Here is a 21,177-nt window from a genome sequence, read left to right on the forward strand (position 1 = left end):
TTTGTCTACCGGCACACGCACACTTCGTCTTCATCGTCGGCGCGCTCCCATGAGCACGCGCCAATATGAATTCTCCAATATGATCTGAATCGTATCTTGAAGAATATCTGCTGTATCTTAAGTTTTAATGATTTCGTGTTTCCTAATTGCTAAATTAGATCCTAATTTTTTAACTAGTTTTGTGCGATGAGCTCTTGTGCTGGTGCAGCTTTCAAGGTAATGGTCACAATCTATTGTATCCTGTCCGCATTTACATTTAGAGGTGTTTGCAATATTAAACCTTGACAAGTAAAAGGAATCTTCCGTGGCCTGTAATAGCTTGTGATAAGTAGTGATTTGATGGGAAATGAGCCCGAATGTGTTTAACATTTTTAGTCCATTGATATGTGTAATTTTTTTCCCTTCTTGTTGCCAATATAAATTCCAAGTCTCAATGTTTTTTCTTTAGCCATTGCGTTATGAAATGTTTCGTAATGGGTGTTTGAACTTTCTCTCCTATGTTCCGTGCTGTTTTAGTTCGTCTGCTTTGTCGTTACCCGCATCTACGCTATGTCCTTTGATGTAAGCAAATGTGATATTTTGTTGAATAGTGTTGTAGCTTCCGTTTCATTGCATGAATGACTGGATTTGCACTGTTTGGGTTGTTAAGTGTCTTTAATGTGCTCAAGCTGTTTGTAATTATTTGACAGGGATCTTTCAGTTCGTTTCTGAGCAAGTACTCTATTGCACAAATTTATTTTTATTGCGTGTAAGCTAACCTTGAGTGTTCACCAACGCCACCCTCGTCCATAGCAGCGGACGTAGCAGGTCCTGCATTACCGGGAGTGTGACGTGGAACGTCATTTAGCGGCGAGGGAGGAAGCTGTGCGGTGACCCTCTTTTACTATCTAGGGCATCAAGACTGCCAGAGCCGAGACCCTTGTTAATCTATTAACAAACAAAGGAAGGGAAATAAGAGGCTCGTTTTTTGACAAAGATATGAAGGAAGCCAATCGTCACCAAAACCAAGGTGCACAGGGGAACGTTTCTATTTTTTTTAAATTTGTAGTGCTGAACAATGGGAAAATAATACTTCAATTATACTGCCGCATAAAGAAAACTAGCACCCCCGTTCGAGCCTTGAAGAGTAGAGCACTACCGAGGGAGTTGTCGAAGAAACGCTCCTGCTCAGTCTATCTCATGAACGCCGTGTACCGTCCGAGAGCTGGCTTGGCCACCGCGTTTGTCTTCCGCAGCTTTGTCTCCGTCGCTACCACACGCTACCCTACCTTCCCCTTTCTCTAGCAGGTGTCTGTAGTGTTCGTGACCGTACTTGCTCCTCAATGCCCGTACCCTTCTTTACCAAAGCGTACACGTACTGGAGTATACCTAGTAGACAACGCTGTATCCTATGGATCCAGCGCTCTTCCTCAAGATTCAACGAGCGCATCTCGAAATTAAGCTTCGCTGCTGCCTTCTCGTGTATTGAGGGAGGGCCACCCCACGTCTCACTACACCGCCACAGTCGGGGACGTACGGTGGGCACCAAGAGTACACCGTCCCACCGCTCTCTGTCGTCGCTCCAGAAATTCTCAGGCCTCCGATGAGACGCACAGCACAGTGTTCGCATAGCTAAGTCCCGGCATCATCACTGCCGTACATATGGTGTGCAGAACCTCCTACCTATCGAACGACCATAACGCCTTGGCTCTCAGGACACACTGGTTTCGTAACGCCTTCGCACGGAGGCCACTCATTGTCTGCCAGGTATGCGCGCTGTGTCGCGAGCTCTATTCCGAGATATCTGTAGGCGTAAGCCGACGGTATTTCACGGCCCTGTGGTAGCAGATTGGGCTCCACGTCCATCTTGACATGGGGCCAGCACAACACTGCGCTCTTCCGCGCGCTGAATCGTAGGCCCAACTGCTCTATATGTGCAGTGCAAACATCTAAGTTTCTGTAGGTCTGGCTCCGAGTCCGCCACAAGCAAAATGTCGTCAGCGCACAACAGGCCTGGGAGGACCTGTCGCACTATCCGCTCACCGTCCATGTATGTTAGGCTGAATCCTGCGCCTCACCACTCCGGTTCACTCTCCAGTTCACTCAGCAGCAGCATGAACAGCACTGGGGAGAGAGGACATTCTTGTAGTAGGCCCCCCGCACCTCGATCGCACGAAATCTGAGGCCTTGCCGCTCTACAACTAATTTAGTGTCCGTGTTGAGAGCGCGAATCCCGGCGACTACCTCTTCGGGCAGTCCAAAGAGGCGCAGCTTATTCCACAGGATTCCATTACCTACACAGTCATAAGCCTTCTCCAGAACCAGGAAGGCCGCCCACAAATCTGTTCCCTGACCCGTCGCGAGATCTGTGCACTGCGTCAAGATGAACAGGTTGTCCTCCAACCGCAGTCCCTGGCGAAAACGCTGCTGCAACTTGCCCAGCACTTTTTTCTGCTACGCCATGCTTGGATCCGTCTGCGCACGGCTTGAGCGAACAGCCTGTACAGAACCGGATTCACCGGGATTGGTCTGTCAGCCGAATAATTGCAGCAGTATCCGGAACCTTTGTACAACAGCATTCTTACAATTTTCCAGCCAAGGGGTATTTCCTGTGACTCCATGTAGGTATCAAGGGTCTCTTTCAGTGCCTGTGCCGGTATCGGTCGAAAGCCGCCCGATAACATTCTTCAGGTCCTGATCCCCGAGTTTTCCCAACCAGTCTCATATGTTCGGCCTCATTTCCCTTTCTGGTTCCTGCCCCTCTTCTAGAAGTCCACTGCTGCTGAACTTCGCTGTGACCTGCGCAACCTCCAGCTCCTCGCTGCCCTCAGGTGAGAGCTGTTGAAGTGATCGCGGGGTCATGTAATTAACTGTTGTTTCGGCGAGCACAGCCGTACAACTTTCTCACATTGCGCCAGAACGCACGACGTGCGTTCTGCCTGGTTTTGCTTAGTTCCTCCAAAAACCTTCTGTCCGATGTACGGATATTTTACTGCATTCCATTAGCCGCATGCATTGGCAGGTTGATCACTACCCAGTGGGCAGGCATCCTGCCACAAAACAGGCTTCAGACAAACGGACAACGACTAAATGCGCGGAATGCCCACCATAAGAGCCAGCGCACTAATAAAAACAGTGAGGCAAGAACGAGAACATCGAATAACATACATATAAATTTATTTATTGTCTTATTTCATATTTGGCAATTTTTTTTTCTATCATTACACCAGCCTTTGCCTTGATCACCGGGGGATGTCGGTGTCCTTCCACAGGTCCATAACGTCGCTGCCGGCTGTCTTGACCTTTATTCGCTCGAGGACCCTCTGCACCTGTGCGGGGGACATGTGTGCCTTCCAGTCACCCACGGCACCCTTTCGAACAAACTCGCCGGTCATCGGTGCCCGGATAAGCTCCTCCAGGCTCAGATCTTTCACCTCTGCTGGCTTGAGTTCTTCACCGGTCGACCCATTCTTCTGCAAAAGACGGAGAAGAAGAAAGAATAACCAAAAACACTGTTTAGCAAGTAACCAACAGATGCCTGCCTGGCGTCGCTAAATAAAATGCTCAGAGAAAAAAACAACAGTTTTTTCACTCTCCTCCGTGCTGGAAAAAAAAAAAACGACTCTCGTAGCGCAACCTCCACTCAAGAGAGTGGCAGTTTTCAAGCCCAGGAGTGGCGTCGTCACTGGAACGTTCCATATGAGCCGCTTGTATGGAATTATGTGAATACGGAGTCCATAAGGTATGGAAAAATATATGGCAATACGTATCTTGTATGTGCACAATGTATACGTAATCCTAATTTCTAAAAGATTGCCATACACTGTACCTGACGTAATATGGAGTCCGTAAGACTATGCGTGCTTTCATATAGTCCGCACTGATTCCACATGCTCCATACTGACTCCATAAGATTTCTTATGGAAACGTATGAAATTATGGAACTAGTCACTTGAAAACGTTCAGTATATAGGATATGATTACCGGTGGCACATTCCAGCCAGCCCTGCTTCCTATGTTCGGTGCTGCCCAGAGCAGATGCCCAGTCTGCATGCACCATATCAGTGGTATTATCCTTAAGCAGCAGTTCAAAGTTGGAGTCGTAGGTTACTACGCCGGCAAGAGCGACGACGGCCGTACAGTTTAAAACAGACAGTGATTCTCGGGCACCTATACCTGTAAAATGGTATGCGCTATTTTGTTAAGAGCAATGTGTGAACGAGAGAATAACCCCGGTGCAAGAAGCAGCGTTTAACGATAACTTCAACGCCACGGCTGCGTCGTAGTAACCACAGCTGTCACCGTTTGCCATCACACACAGTTTGCCATCGCACAGTTTGCCATCGATGTTACGCGCTAGTACAGGGGACAAAGAAACCCTTTATTTCTGACATTGACAGCAATGCGTTCCACCCCTACGCGTGGCTTCTTTATTTCTCCGTTATACAACCTTCTGCGCAGTGATGCTTGTTCTCAGTGTTTTGAACTTTGGGCTAATACTCTGTTACTGATACTCAAGTACTGAGCACGGAGGATGAAAGACAAGTCGATGATGCGCATGAGCTGGAAGTAGAAATCGCGATATATTTGACTAAGGAGCTTCATGAGCTAGGCTCTCCTTTTTTTTTCTTTCTAAAATAGGGGTTGAAATTACGTAAATCATGCAATGTCACAACTCTCAATGGATTATTGCTACTAGTATGTTTATACACACGTGGTGGTTGCCTGTATCAGGTTCCGTGAAGGTTTTTGCCTGGACACCACTAACAATGCAACCCTTTAAAGGGGTTGGGACATCAAATTTTAAGGCTAAAGTAAGCTTGTTGCGGGCTTCCTCTTTATGTAAGGTCACCTACGACGAAGTATTGGACGCAACAAGCGCTTAAAATATATTTTAATTGGGCTCCAAAGAGTCCTTAAGTGCTCGTTCTCACGATGGAGGCCCATCGTTAGCGCTTTAGGTGGTGACGTAGAGCCCTGGGAACGATACCAGTGAATTGCAGTGACATCACAACACAGTCACGTGACCTACTATGAACGGCGACGCGCGACATCGGCGAGGCGCTGCTTCGGCGACTCAGCTGTCGGTGTGCAGATCGGCATATATGCCGGTGCGTCAGCCCCTTATATCGGCGGCCGAGCGAAACCTTCGCGTCGATGAGACGACAACTCTCTTGTTTGCACCTCCGCCGCAATACGAATAAGCGAAATGAGTGACTGCATTTCATATGCTCACCCTTCGGCTCACCTGCAAAACGAATAGGCCTAGCCTGTCCGCCGGGTTCGTATGTGCAATGTCGGCGATTATGGAGAGAGAGTTCACAAGTTTTAGCGGACACATATGGTCATCAAGCGAACTTTTGAAAACAGTAACCTTAAATCGAGGATTGTTAACATCTTCGGACGCAAATACATCAAGCGGGAAGCGCCGCTGGTAGGCGGTGTGGCCCTGTCTGTCGGTCAATGCTGCAGGCGCCCGCGGCGGCAGCTAGCAGTCGTCGGTGTCACTTGGGGGCAACAAATTAAGCCTTTTTGTTTATCTCAAATGGGTGCCGAACGTACCTCTAGATAAACCAATTTAAATTAAAGTACTGGACACATCGAAAAAAAGCAAAAAGCAGTTACCACGAGTCAGAAACGCCGGTCCTACGCGTTGTCAACAACATGGCTATGAAGCATTCCCCAGGCTGGCGCTCGCATTCTTCGGCGATTCTTGCAAAGTTATCGCACTGCGCAAAGAAATAAACCCGCAACCGGCGCAAAAGAGATGAGCTTGCTTAATCTAAGTGGAACGCAAGTTGTAATTCTTGAGAACTAACTCGCAATTGGTGCGTGTATACAGATGCAGATATGTAAACAAAAGAAGCGCCGAGATGCAGTCGCCGTCGTGGGCGCATTCTTGGAGAAGTTACGTACCCGTGCGGTTAATTCTGAGCCCTGTACAATTGTCTGGAAGCATTCATTTAGCAAATACATGGACTGTTTGCTAAACTAGCAGCAGATATCGTAATCAGCAGCCACGGGACGCCGAGCAGTCTCGCAGTGCGGCTGCGCGGGCGGCGCGAAGTGAAGACAGAGACGGGTATTGGTCGGTAGGAAAAGTGAGGCATCGGGTGACTGTAATGTGACCAGTGCCAGCAACGGGCCACCGACACAGACGTCCGCCGAGCATCGGTGTCGGCGTGGCAAAGCGAAATACAACGCTGAAATCGCGTTGGCATACGCGGTATGGCGATTGAGGTCGGCCGAAGCGAGCCGCTTGATATCAAGACTCGATGTCGCTCCTCGCTTGCTTGGCTTTTCTCAGCACATCGCAGTGCCGACCAAGTTTGTCGGCACATGAATTCGAAAGGCGCTGCTGTGCACAGCATGTGTACGAGAGCAGACGACGCAGCAATATGCGCGTCACAACTTTTGGGGCCCATGTGACCAGGGTTGCTGCACTTCCCTGATCGTGACGTCGCAGCACACCCCGGCGCCAGAAACCGAGACCGAAATCGCTCAGTATAAATAATGCGATAATAAATTATTCACAGCAATTATATGAATTGCGCAGCCTGTATCATGCGTCCTGGGGCAATACGCAACGTTTGAAGCAAAGAACACGCCAACAAAAAAATTTGGTGTTTCCACCCCATTAAGGGATCGAAGCAAGCATACTTATTCGATGAATACAATATTAATTTATAATCCGAAGAAAATCTAAGTGACACTTCTCGCTGCAAAACAAAAAATGCGTTTTTCTCTTTGTTGAGGGCCACAGAAATTGTCCAGAAACATCCATTTGATGAAATAAATGCAGTAAACCGCGCCTAGTGACTAAGTAAACGATCTTATATTTGGCAAGAATTTCTCGCCAATGGATCAGGTATTCAGGCTGAGAAAAGGTAAAAAGTACCATGAGGCTACTTTGGATTTGGTGGATATGAAGTAAAACCTACGCATGACTCAAATACACTAGCACTATCAAGGTGGATTCGCAGAAAAAAAAAATCATATTTTTCAATCTTGCTGCACTGCTGCAGTTTTTCCTATCTCTCTGCGGTGAGCGAGTGGTCAATGGCGTTCGGTTACCGTGCCCAAAACCGGTGGCTCAAGCGCGCGGCCGCACTTCGTAGGAGGCAAACTCAAGAACACTCCAGTAATGAAACTTAAAACCATTTTAATAACTTCCAGGTGTCGAAATTAAACCGCACTTCAATACGGAATACCTCACAGACCGCCGTGCTGCTCTTGAAAGTAAAGATGCATATAATTTGAAAATTTTGCATGGAATGTCTTCTATGTGCACTGGTTTGTCGCGTGATCGTGGTCGCTCGATTGTTACGGCGACTGTTCGACGCATATGAGTAGGGAACTTAGCTACAACGGCTAGCGTTAGAAAAAAAGTACAGTACCACTGCTTGCCTTGATTTCGAGGCTGTCAGCTTCTTTCGTGCGTTTAGCTTAACGAGCCATTCATGTCGTTCTCCTTGCCAGCTCAAGTGGTAAAGGACGGTACATAGGGCCACTCTGAGTATTTGTTCCTTCCTATTTCTATTGGTTCCGCTATCTAATTAGGATACCCACAGATATGCTCAAAATACCTCGTCTTTTGCGGCGAAGTCGCACGAGTTGAAGATCTTCTTCATATTGTTCAGTGCCGCTGCTTCTAGGATGCGGCTGACCAGCCCCGGCTCCCGGTGCAGCCTGTCTTTGTACTCGTCGCCCAAGAAGGCGGCGATCTTGGTCACCGCGGCTGCGGTGTCCTTCTTGAGCTCCTCGTAGGTGAGGAACAGCACGTTGGAGTCCGCGCGGTGCGGATACCACGAGAGAACGTGGTCGAAGTAGTCCCCGTACTCGAGGTCGCCCGTCACGAACAGCTCGAAGAACTCGTCGAAGGTTCCTTTGCTGAAGCAGTAGCCGGGCAGATGCTTGGTGTGGTAGTAGTAGGAGACGCAGCAGTCGAACGGGTTGCGCGTGATGTATAGGTACCTGCGACGGAGATCCAGCTTTAAATGGGTGCCTTGGACCTCTGATAAACAATGATAGCTTGCAGTGCTCTGGCATACAGCAGGACAGATAAGACAGCCACCCGCAGTGCTCACTAGTTCTTGTAGTGCGACGCTGTGGCAAGCAGTCATCCGGCTCTCGGTACGCCGAGAGGGATGACAGGCGCGCACAGGCGACAAGCAGCAGGTAATAAAAGAATAAAGATACCGATTACGCCATACATGTTTTACTGGTTGAGAATGAGGCCTTACAAAGACAAGCAAGACACAGTGAGACCCCGAGCGCAGGCGTCCTGTTAATCCTCTGCCTCGTCTTTGTTGCGGGTCATACTGATTAATAATGAGAGCAAGAACGAGCCCGAAAACATAGCTTAATGAGCCACGTATATGTTTACTCTGTCTTCAAGGGTCGATGTTCCGGCAAGCTCTCACGCGAACGGTCTTTGGTATGCACATGCGGGGTTCAACGTCCGGAAGCTACACATGGGATATGAAGGAAGCCATAATACAGTGGAGGACTTTGGATTAATTACGGCTATGTGGGGCTTTTTACCGTGCAATGAAATCGCACAGCTAAATGGAGTTTTTCGAATTCATCTGCATCGAACTGCGGCCGCTGGTGTCCGGGTTGTCTGCCTGTATGTTCTGGATCTTAATGTTTTTCGCTGCTAACGTTCCGTAACGGTGGATTGCTTCCTGCTCATGTTTCTTCTGTCATATAACCGCTGTTTTTTTCCTTCCTGCGTCTGTTTTATTTTCCGCTTTCGCATTTCTTCAGCTGCAAACCTACCGGATATCTTCTGACATATCTTCCTTGCCTGCGGTTCTGTGTGCTCATTCCTGTCTGGCTTTTTGTTTTCTCCCTTTTTGTATCTTGGAACTCCGACGTGACCGATTTTGACTCTGGGCTCGTCTCTCCATTTTCCAGATGGCTTTTAGCCTGTCAAAGCTCTGCTTGTCCGGACTCTTTCTCTCATTTTTTTTTGTCTTTTGAGAACGCCAATAAACAGTGAAACAAAGAGGTTTTCTACCGCCACCTTGGAAGCATCCGAACGGCATATATTGGGCCATTGTGGCGGGTAGGAAACGTTCTTTGTGATCGATGACCTTCCTGTGCTTAATAAATTTTGTATGGTACTTGAGAGGAACATATTGCAATGATGCAAGCCGTTGACTGATGTCGTGCATTGATTAAGGCAACGTTTGGACACATGAATTAGGAATTTACGATGTAGGACACTGTCCAATACATCCACCTGTATGAGAGCCTAGGAAATGCTCCGAAAATTGCATTCCTTTTCCCCTCACATTTCAAGATCTCTCGGGCCTTTCGTTTCGTTGCGTATTCCCCGTCAAAATACATCGCAAATATATTTAGCGCCACATTTTGACGTCGGGCGTGTGTCGAACAAATGACAGATGTGTAACATTCTTTCACCTCTGTACTTGCTATAAACAAGGCCGGCTGCCCTTAGGCAAATAAAACCAGCCTCAGAGATCTCTATTTAGGGTAAGTTTTTCCTGCTGTTTACTGACTACGGCCTGTCAAGTACTTTGGCACTTCCGCCGTCGCTAATGGAGACGAGCACAGGCGCCAGGCATTTGCGTACCTGGCCTGAGGGTTGTATGGCTGCCTGTCGAACGGCAGGTGCGTCTTGATGGCGCCAGGCTTGGTCCTTTGGATTGAGCGCTCTGCACCGCGCATCTCCAGGAACGGTGTGTTGTCCCAGAACTGCTCGCGGTCCCGCGGAGGCACGCCGCCACTGGAGAGATCGGGAAGACACAGCACACGTGGGAGAGGGAAAGAGAACTTGAACGCTTCTCACGGTTGCTGATCAGTACAGCAAAAAACCGTTGTCTGCGTTATCGCTGCATATTGACCTGTATATGTTGTAGACGAGGTACTGGAGCCAGGTGGTGCCACACTTTGGGTAGCTGACGATGAACACATCGTCCGGCTGGGCCTGGTACGCAAGAGCTGAGCGGACGGACGCCTCGGAGAAGTAGTGGCTCCACTTCATACCCGCGATCTCGCGGGTCAGCGGACGGGCCATGACGTCGAGAACCTGCGTGTGGCAAGGGCGAAAAGCACTAATCACGACTTCACTGCTGCTATTGCTGTATTATTCGACGTTCATATAACGCTCTCATTGTTCTATATTTTATCACAAGCGCTTTCATCAGCCTGAGACCACAGCAGAACGAAAGCCATATCTAATCACCTATCGAAAATTCCTCTCCTGAACCTGACGTCGCCTCATGCCAGCTGCCTGCCCACCTCTCTCTCGGCTATATCTCTCCGTTCACTGCGTTTCCGTTGTATTGGTACACGTTCCGTCACATTAGGAGGTCGCTGGACACTGCGCCATGCCTAGAAGACACATTCAGCCCAAGCCTATTTGCTTCAAGTAATTTAGTCTACAGCTCAAAACCTATCTCTGAGGTAAGCAGATGCAGTGGCGGTGCTGCCACAGGCTGGGGTAACAGTTTCTGTTATGCCTCATGAGAATACACGTTAGAAGTTCTCAACAGCCGCCGCGATGGCTAAGTGGTTATGGTGCTCGGCTGCCCACCCGAAACACGCTGGTTCGATCCCGGCCGTGGCGGTCGAATTTCGATGGAGGCGAAATTCTAGAGGCCCGTGTACTGTGCGATGTCAATGCACGTTAAGAAACCCCAGGTGGCCGAAATTTCCGGAGCCCTTCACTACGGCGTCTCTCATAGCCTGAGTCGCTGTGGGACGTTAAACCCCCATAAAACCATAAAAAACCAAAAAAAGTTAACCCAATACCCAATACCAATACTTTTTAATGCGAAACCTTTACTAGTCCTATTACGAGAAAAGCAGGAGGCGCGTGTGTGTGTACTCATAGATGCTACAGAAAATCCCAGCGGTGCAAGAGAAATGCAAGAAAAATAGAGTGATGCCACCAAGGTGCCGTATAACACACACAGCATGCCGAGCAGCGCTACTTCAGACATTTGTATATAAGCTCGCCAATGGCCGGCCTCGATGTGACGCCAGTTTTCCCGGGATTCGTACTAAAATTGTGACGGGAGAGTTTACTGTGCAGCGTTCCGGGTGGTCTTATAAAATTTCTAGTTGCATGTAGCTTGCATGTGCTAATCACGTAGGAGGCTTTTTTGCGACAGGGATACTAATCGACGGCATATGAGCCTTGAATTATATGGGTTCTCAGAATTTCGTATCAAAATTGTGATGCAACCGTACGTCGTACAGCATTCATTCTGGGTGGTGTCGAACACGCGTGCGTGTGTGGGTGGTATCATACTTCGATTAGACTGCAAGACTTTTATTTTCCAACAGAAAGGTGGTTTTTCATGTCCAGCATTCGCGGGCAAAAATTTTGAAAATTGGAAAATTGTAAGACACTGTTATGGATATATTGAAGGTAATGGCCGTTATTCTTATAAGTATCGAAATCTTTTTTTTAAAGTGTTTTCATCGATCACATCTAACAGTTATGACTGCCATAAAAACGTATGGGGAATGCATTTGATGATAGCAAGAACGTGAATAGAAAAAAAAGTACGTGTCTGTCGCCGGGTCATCTGAGGGTATATTGATTGTGATAGTGAAATCTTACATTATATGAAAAAATTGCGTCCATAAACGGTTTCCCGCTCAAAAGTGCTTTTGTCCTAATTGCTGGGTATGTAGGCTCCCTGCCTTAACAAGGGCCAAGAGATCTTGATTCTTGCAGCAGCTTCGGCCAGTGAGACGGCTTCTAGTTGGATCTCTAAACTAGAGCTGAGTAGTAAAGCCTAAAATTGGAGTGACAATTTTCGGACCCTCCGGAGGGGCAAGAGGGCGTTCCCAAAAGATATGATTAAGGTAAGCTTTGATTTTATGTTTAGTTTTTAATTTTACTTTAAAAAAATAGACTAATCCTGAAATAAACTCAGTTCGTAAAAACTGAACCTAACGTCTACATCTTGCGTGCACGACACCCTTTCGCATTCCCACACATAACCAGTCTTAAGTGACGGGTAGAAATTTTGTTTTTCTCTCTACAGGAGCACTAAGACTGCCAATCATCGATTTCGCCGATGTCTGTTCGGCCGGTGGGTAACCTGGCTACTTAGGTGGGCAGGTTATGTGACCTTGTGATGCCATCACAAACTGCCCACAGGATTGTGAACAAAGTGCCCACCGTTGCAAATGGCATTTCAGTCAATGATTGGTCGTGAGAGTTTGCTCGGGAACAGCAATCTGCGTCTCACAAGCTCCACAAGCTCTCACAAGCTCCATCGCAGGGCGGTGGCGCATCGCTTAATCGGAGCACCACTGCAGCAGGATGGCATGAGGACTTCCAGCGATCTATGAATTCAAAGTAGAGAATGATGGATTCGGCAAATATGGGATTAACCCTTTAAAGCTATCGCGTCATACAATTAAGGAGGAGCTTAAGTGTCCTGTCCAGTTTCAGTGCGCCAGCATTAAGGCCCCTACTCAGCGATTTCGCCGATATTTGTTTGAAGCACGCCTGACCGTTAAAACCGAGCCTCGAACCGAAACCGAAGTTAAGATCGAACTCCTGCCGCACCTAATTTTGCATTTCGCCTAACCGCGCTAAATCGTACGTCCTTGTTTTTTGCGCATATTCTGTCTTTTCGCAAAAAATGAGCATAACATGAACATTACCTTTATCATTTGGGAAACAAGCATTTGGACGAATTCAAATATAAGAGGGAGAAAGCTTTAGCGAAGCGGAATTTCGAACGAAGAGGGAAGTCTTGCACGATGTGTACACCAGCAGTCAGTTTATTTTCCATCAGTATAGCTTCGATTTCATCGCGCCCAGAATTGTCGGTACATAAGCTCACTGTCAGTAGATAGATAAAAGAGACGAATGAAGTTTGATTTCAAAAGAGACCAGAACTAATTCCTTTCACCAGAACTCGACAAATCTCTTCTTTAAATGCTACCTGCAAGTTTTTGGTTCCCGTCGTCGGATACCCGCGCGGAAAGCACGTATGTATATGACATAGATGCAGCATATCTCTTCCTGTTCGCCTCGCTACGGGTGATTTTGTCGCAATCTCCCGCACTGACATGGTACAAGCGGGTGCGCAGTGCCGATGGCGGATTTAGAAAATAGAGTTTTCTTTGAACAGCTCTTCCGTAGGAACAGGAGCTCCTTAGTTTTGGCACCAGACTTGAAAGGGAGGCAGAAGAAACGTCGTTATCGCACAAGCATGACCTTGTATGCGGGCCTTATCAGTACCGCTGGTATTAGTGGCCGGTAATGGTGTTTGTGCAACGGCGCTGGCCTCCAGAAAGCACGTACTTGGGAATATTTTTTACTGGTTACAGGTCATATGCGACATCTCTCTTTCCTGCAAAGCAGTTTCAGCAGCTGAGCGATTTGGCGTGATTCTGTTCGTATTTTGTCCTCGTGCTCTGGGAGGCGAAAACTGGTCCCCATTTTTCCAAAAGCTTTCTTTTAGGTAAGGAATTCTTTAAGTTTGAATCCAGGGTAAAACCGGGCCAACCTCATTCGAAGCCTAAGGAGAACATGAAGCCGAAACAGAGGAAGAACATGAACAAGGTCCTGGAGAAGAACATGGAGGCGAATTTATCCAAAACACTGCGAAATTTTCGGTCCACGAGAAACCTGACCATCCTTATAGCCTCTAGCCGAATTCGAACCCCCGGCGTTCGCATTCCGCTGGCGCAGTACACTCGGCCCTCACAGCAACTTTTTTCTTTACTGCATGGGAAAGTATTAAAAAAAATTAACGGATCGTGCCTCACATAACCGGCCGCATAATGCAACCCGGCAATGCTTTAGTACTCTGCGACCAGTATTCAGAAAAAATTGTGGGAAGCAGACCGTAATACGTCTCTTCTTGAGACTGAGTATTACTGTCCATAAATATACAGCACAGTGAACTCCAGAGTTTTTCTTAACTGTCAATAATCCGATGGGATAAGTAGTGACCTCGACAGTTTTGCTGAAAGCTCACTGTAATAAGTCTCAAAAGAACACAGCATCACAGGAATGACCAAAACAAAAACAAAGACGAATAGTTTCTCTGACTACGTAGGCGGCAGTTGTCTGACCATGTCACAAACATTGCCTTAGCGTGAAGCCCCCTCTTTACAAACAACGCCGAGATGTGCACATTAAAGAGGAACGTTTATTGCGGCAGTCTGAATGCACATCACCTTAACGCTTGTGTCAAGAAATTCCTGGTACTGCTGCAGATGTAACGTTACAGGGAATAAAGTCTAAAAATGTTGCGTTTTTCTCTCCTAAAGAGGTCGAAAAGGAAATATAGAGAAAACTGCACTTTGAGGAAACAGAAAGCGTCGGCAACTTTCTGAAGAAAACCCTGCAGTGGCCTCTCATACGCCCTGCAGGTAGGTCCGAATACAAAATATAAACGAGCATTCAGCTTCCATTCATGCATGGCTGCCAAAAGCGGGTGTTTTGCCAATTCAAGACACAAGAATCAAGAATTCGGTGGACAAACAAGTGCACAAGGCATATTTCACCAAAAAGAGGCACGTCGCATGGGCTCAGGCTCACAATACGACCGCTACCCGGAAGTAGGGAATATGTTGTGCATAGCCTGTATCTTCTTCATGTATTGCAGCGCCCTTAAGACGTAGGATAAGTTTTTCAACCAAGGATGTCTTGCATTCTTATGCGGGAGCAAACACACAGAGTGCCCTACCCATCGAGGCCCGTGTTTGCCATTTCACTGTTAAGAATTGTGAATCACAGTATGGCCCACTGTTGTGGACCTGGTGCAAGGGAATCCGGAAGTACTGAAGGGCTTCACAGTCCCTGCTTATGCCTCCGTAATGACTTGGTTTCATACCATAATGACCCAATCAAATCCACTTAATTTATCTAGATTAAGAATCGGCCGCACTAGAAACCTTGCAAAGCTGTCTAGTCGTACGGAATGTCTCTATACTCGTTTTCAGACACAGCAGGCAACGCTTCGGAGGCTGCAGAAGTAGTGCATCCGCGAAAGCGTATTACTGCACCAGGTATAATTCGTGCTTCTCGAAGCATCGATGAGTGTTTGGACGAAAACAAAAGGCGGTGTAAAACGATATGGTAGCACTTACGATCGAAGCTTTGAGGCGCTCATGCAGAACTCGAACCCTCTGGCTATAATTTGCACTGACTCTGAACTACTTTTTAGGCGCGGGTGGAGTAAGGGCGATTCGCCCTAGCAGCCGCGTATCAGAGCATGCACCAAAGTCGTTCTTACTTCGCCAAGCCTCGATGAGGGGAAGGACAAAAATGTGGCAGGAAGTAAAATGAAGTCCAGGAGATTGCCATCCACGGCACTTAAGATCTGTCGCAAAGAAATATGCTTTTGCTCTCGTTGATTGTGCGGAGAACTACTTTTTGGACGCGGACTTAGACTGCGGGAACAGATGCACTAGTTTTTGGCAGCGCTGCCTGGTATGTCTGAAATGGAGTATTGCGCATTCTTTTCGTTAGAACAGATGGCGACGCCATGTGCTGGCGCCACCTCATCCTCTTCGCCACGCGCCGAGCTGTGGTCACGCGGGTCACCCTAGAAAAAGCGGAGAAGAAAAGCGCGTTCGCTCTCTAAGAGGTAATAAAACGAAAGTGGCTGGCTGACAACGGACTCTCCGCAAAACTTGAGTACACCTACCACCATCTATGAGCCGTCCAAGAATACGCTACGGCTTTTCAAGAGAGCACTTGAAGCTTACATCTACTCTCAACGGCGGGATAGACTTGTCATTTTCGGTCGATATCCAAGAAGAAACTTTTGTTCTTGCTGAAAGGCTTCTGCAAGTGGGTTCTCTTTTAGTGCCAATGCGCTACTTAACGTCGTCTAACCGTCTATCCGAGTTTGTGCGAAGCTTGACCTTGCGGCTGACATTGGCCAAATCATAAATAAACATTGTCATGACCGAGATTAGAACCCGCTGTGGCGAGAACAGATTAGCTTCGCTGGTCACTGCACGAGAGCACTATATGCTAGCGACGCAGCCGATCACGCCTCGTGTTAAACACGCAACACACTCCAGCGCTGTGCATTGCACATCGCCGTCTTCATCAGCGAATACTGCTATCGAAATAATATCGTCGCCAGACGGGTTTACGACCCAGTAAAGCAAAACCGTCAGCTAACCAGGCTAAACACATGCTTTCACACGTGTACTCGGTTTTAAAACTTTGACACTTTTTCGCGCTTATTACTGCGTAATCTATGTCAGGGAGGTTTTTCTAAGAATTGCGGCGTTGCAGTGCCAGTAGCAGTCGTACTTGGCCGTGACAGGAAATAGAAAAACATCGCCACTACAGCGTTACGCCATCCTATGTGAACAGAAGAAATGGTTGATAGTCTTATGTCTTGATGATCACGAACGAAAGCGTGACATCTGTCGTCCCAGGACATTGGTTTGCGGTCTTTCATGTGAGCTTGGGATACGGTCCTCCGGTGATCCTAGTGGGGTGGGGCTGGAGTGAGAGTAGTACATCTGACGCTGTCCGTCATTAGCTTCAAGGCGATTATTTTTTTCTTTTATATTTGGGCAAAGCAAGACCACAAAATGGTGTGGCAACATAACAGGCGGCTATAAACGAAGCAGTGCCCTTTTTAAACATAACAGAGAGGACTGCATGAACACGTGGCTATATACAGATTACGCCGATTACAAAGATATTTGTATTCCCGATAGCTCGGAAATGGAGGGTTCAGGAGGCGCATTCCTAGGCGGCGCTCCCAGTTTTGTTTTTTATATATGAAACATTTCTACTCCTACGCGTATAATAAGGGTACCGTAATTTCCGGTATATAGGCCGCACCCTAAGTACTGTCCGCAGACCTCAGCTTTGATTGAAAAAATTATTTACTAAAGTTTCGGCACCAGGTACAATGCGCATATCAGGTACATTGAACCGCTTCGGGCATTTCATATTGGAGGTAATGAACAAAAAAAAATCCCGAGCGGATAAGCTTTGGGCTAATCACGAACTATCGTGCGCTTGCGCGGTTAACGCTGGTTCTGCATGGTTTATCTAGACGATCTAGACTTATTTTGCTTGATTTGAACTGGCTTACCGTGGCTAATGTATCAGATTACGTAAGTTTGCGTGATATTCCTTCAATTAAATTGGTTACTCTACAAAATTATAGATCCCTCGGAGTCCACGTAGAGCTCCTTGTGCAGTGCTGCAGCAGTTAAGCGACGCGCCAGTGTCCTGCGATGGCAGGTGCTGGCATCGGCGGGGCTTGTGAGGTTCAGGTTGGTCTTCCCGAGGAACTGCTCGCGACTAATCAGTAACGGAACTGCCACGTTGGGCAGGCTGTGATGACGTCACGTGACCAAGGTGGCCCACCTGCCACCCTTGTGGTTAGCACTCAGCTCTTCTAGGTGGCGGAGAGTCCAGGCAGACAAAAGGACAATAGCTTTTCGGCGGTGTGGAAGCCCTAGTGCTAGCGCCCTAAAAATGTACGCCCATTTTGCTACGTGAAACTAAACGCGACGTACTTTTGTGGCTATGCAGTGGAAGCTACGAGGGCGAGGCTTTCACGAGCGCGCTCTTACCACGCTCTCACGAGGGAGAAAGATCCGCGCCGGCAGCGGGCTCCCAGCCGAGCAGCGGCGCTGCTCCCCGACTGCAAGTGTAAACTGCAGGGGTGAGGCAAAACCGCGCTCTCGTCCTCTTTCCTTGAGTGATAAAGCGCACCGCGATGAAAAGTAAGCAGGCTGTATTTTCGGCGAGCAGTATCACTCCCTGGGAGTGCTGTCATACTGAGTGAAGGCGCAGGCTTACGTCAACCAGTTTGCACTCGCAGCCGGGGAGCAGCGGACAGCGAAGACTGCACCCCTATCTATCGCTCGGTGCAATCACTCTCCGGACGCCTGCGCAGCTGCTCGGTTAGTTTTTTTTAATGGGGCTTTAACTCCCCAAAGCGACTCAGGCTATGAGGAACGCCTTAGTGAAAGACAGGAAATTTCGGCCTCCTGGCATTCTTTAACGCGCACGGACATCACTGAGTACGCGGGTCTAGAGTTTCGCCTGCATTGAAATTCGACCGCCTTGGTCGGGATCGAACCCGCCTCTTTCGGCTCAGCAGCCCAGAGCTATAACCAGTGAGCCACCGCGGCGACGCTCGGTTACTGTTGGCAAACAGTGTATATCTCAACGAGGCAAGCTATACGTTTGTACTATACGACGTCCCAGCGCGCTGACTCTTACGAGGGGCACTTTTGAATACTCGTTCGCCAAAAGACGTCGAAACAGGTAGAGTGATGTTAATAAGCGCCCAGCGATATGAACAAGACAGTGAGACATTGGCCGGTCGCCATCAAGAGCAACGGAATGATCACGTTCGCTCACAGCACTTGGCTGGAAGGTCCGTTCAGGGTCCAGCAGTGACCGCTGGTCAAGCGTACTTGCTCGGCTTTAATCTGCCGTCGCGGAACGAATTAAAGGCGAGAGGAGACGCCGCATTGCGATCCATCCACGACTGTGCGCTTTCGCTGTCAGCTAGCTCCTGCGTTAGCGCTCGCGCCGCTGCGATTCGGCGGCAGACACGGCTACGCTTTCAACACATGTTGGAACGGGGCTTGGTGCAGAAAACATACCGCCGTTTAGGGAATAATAAAAAAAATTCTCCATACAAATGAGGCTCCCTGTGCTAGCAGCAGCTGTCTCGGAAGCAGTGTGCGATTTCCGAGGAAAACATTGGCTACATTTGCGCGGCGCTGCATAATGAGCTTAACTCTGCGATAGCTGCCGTGTTCGCGCGTGGGGTGTTTACTTTACCCCGCGACGTTAAGTACTTTTAGAAGCGGCGGACCGGATTCCCCCACCCTTAATTTCTTAAGTGATTCTCTTTGCAGCGGTGCCTAGACGCGGCACTTCAGCGTACAGAATGCTCCACTTCCGTCCACTCCGCCCCCCCCCCCCCTGGTTTTACTATTATCACTACTATCTACTATTCACTCGTAGAGTTGGCTGAGCGCCTCCTCACCCGCCGCTGACTCTAGCGGCGCGTGTTTGGAGGAATGAAAAAAACAACAACTCATGGCTGTGGCTGTTAAACGCGTGATATAGACAGGGTGTGCAATATAGGTAACTTGAGCCGTGGATTTTTAGTAAGTGCTATGCAACAAATGCGCGACGGTAGCACCGTATTGTTTGCCTTCGGTTGGTTTAACTGAGAGTGTTAATTAAATTGCGCCTAACAAATTATTTAGCCAACAATATTTATACCAGATAAGTGGCACGCTGGCTGTACGTTGCCGGAGGAAGCTGGAGTGAGTGTTTCGTAGCACCCTCTAGAAACTAAGGAGCTTGGGCCTGAAGGAAAAATTAAAAGTTATCTTTTCTAGAAAATTAGGCAGAATTCAATATACACTGTGTCGCGCCACACGAAGGCAAACAGCATGCCGCTGGTTTTACACAGTTGAGGAGCACCGTTTTCTTTTTGTTCACTCGTTGGATCAAGATGCGTGAAACGCCCTACATTATTGGTAACGTTTCAGGTATGGTGAATTTGGAAATGGTGAAAATTTGGACGTTTCACGCACAAACAACGTTATAAAATATCTAGCACTTTTATTCCCTTCTGCGGCAAATACGACGAGCATTTCTCAAGGTAGCTTTTTAATTTTTTTTAAAGAGTCCTTCGGGGAACTGTCTTGCATTCAATTTACATGAGCCTTTCGGTGGGAGGTCAGGTTCAAGTCCAATCTCTCGGTGTATACATATCTGCGTAAAGGAACAAAAGGTGATATGTATGCGTGGGTTGCTACCACCCGCTTTAAGTATGGCGTTACACGCATGTAGCGTCTTTATAACCCAAAGCTACAGCGCTGATTATTAGGCTATCAATTGGTCATTGCGCACAAGTACTGAAGCCACATCCGGGAAAATTTTAAGGCGGAAGAACAGTGCGGCTGTGGCGACCATAACCTCCCGCTCAAAAACCGAGTGCGCCAAGAAGAGATGTTGGACACTTATATTTGCAGTAAAAACAAAAAATACTGTTACGACAGAAATTGCACACAATAAACTGTTTATAACATTTACTATTTATAGAATTTTCAAGGTACTAAATTCGAGCCAATCAACATTAAAGCCTCCTTTTTCGTCTTTCGGGTGCTAAGAATCTCTGAGCTGCTAAGAATATCTGGCTCCGGAGAAGCCGCCTTTGGAGGCTGTATACCTAGCAATGTTTAAATATCGAACCTTATACAGTCAAGCTAGTCTAGCAGTGCTGTTCGAGGAACTAGCGGGTATTAAATGGGACGTCACAGGGCTTAGACGAGGGAAGATAAGGCGTACACAGTGTTAAAGGGCCGCCACGTATACTACGTCATCTTCGATTAGCGGACAGAAGAGAACTAAGTGTGGGATTTCTGATGAAACAGGTTATAAATGGCAACATAGAATAATTCTATAGTACTAACAAGAGGGTAGCAGCCATCGTAATTAGGCTTAAGAGGTACAAACTGAAGGTGGTACAAGCCTACGCACCTACATTCCGCCATGATGACCATATAGTCGAAAGCTTCTGTGAAGACGTGAAATCATTAGTGAGCAAAGTGAAAACGCAGTACACTGTCCTGTTGACCGACTTCAATGCCAAGGTAGGCGAGGCGCCAGAATTGTTAAGAAAATACGTCTACTTAGGGCAGATAGTAACCGCAGATCCGGATCACCAGATTGAAACAACTTGAAGACTACGAATGGGGTGGAGCGCATTTGGCAGGTTCTCTCAGGTCACTGAGATTTTCTCACCGCTAAATGCGCATTTTACTGCCTGACAAACGTCTACATACCAGCAAAGAGCCAGAGAAGCAGGCTTTACTAAGTACAGTATATCGAACGGAATCCTCCTCAGTGTCCCTTTAAACAAGTAACGAGCGGGACCATAACCACATGCAAGCGGGTCTTGAAGGAAGCACAAGCGACGGATCATGCTCTACTTAGCGACCCCAAGGCAGTCATCGTCGCACAAACCAAGCCGCGTAAAATGCATTTCGTGCACGCACAATGATTAGCGTCACGTAATTTATTCTCACTCTGGTTGTGCGCTTCAAATAAGTAGACTGCCGAAGGCGCGCGCTCTGCAGTTACAATCCCGCCACAGCCTCCTCCCACTCTCGGTAGGCGATAATGTCACAATTTACATTTGATGCTCTCGTCTACGTTACACGACAGAACAA

At 47.8% G+C, this 21,177-nt stretch overlaps 1 protein-coding gene across 3 annotated transcripts in view; it reads right to left on the bottom strand.

Annotated features, from left to right (window-relative positions):
* Positions 1–3,139: 3,139 nt before the first annotated feature.
* The window catches only part of LOC144132525 (sulfotransferase ssu-1-like), a 28,908-nt gene continuing 10,870 nt past the window's right edge, over positions 3,140–21,177 (bottom strand). For 2 of the 3 annotated variants that reach the window (XM_077664999.1, XM_077665000.1), the window contains exons 2-5: positions 9,852–10,036; positions 9,581–9,733; positions 7,566–7,953; positions 3,140–3,452 (exon numbers count right to left, since the gene is read on the bottom strand). In XM_077664999.1, the coding sequence (XP_077521125.1) occupies positions 3,222–3,452; positions 7,566–7,953; positions 9,581–9,733; positions 9,852–10,024 (945 nt within the window). In that variant the 5' untranslated portion in view covers positions 10,025–10,036 and the 3' untranslated portion in view covers positions 3,140–3,221. Of the gene's footprint in view, positions 3,453–7,565; positions 7,954–9,580; positions 9,734–9,851; positions 10,037–18,340; positions 18,360–21,177 lie in introns of those variants that run through there. The other variant, XM_077665001.1, reaches the window with a different exon arrangement.

Source organism: Amblyomma americanum, chromosome 5 (assembly GCF_052857255.1).
Source record: "Amblyomma americanum isolate KBUSLIRL-KWMA chromosome 5, ASM5285725v1, whole genome shotgun sequence".
Lineage (NCBI taxonomy): Eukaryota > Metazoa > Arthropoda > Arachnida > Ixodida > Ixodidae > Amblyomma > Amblyomma americanum.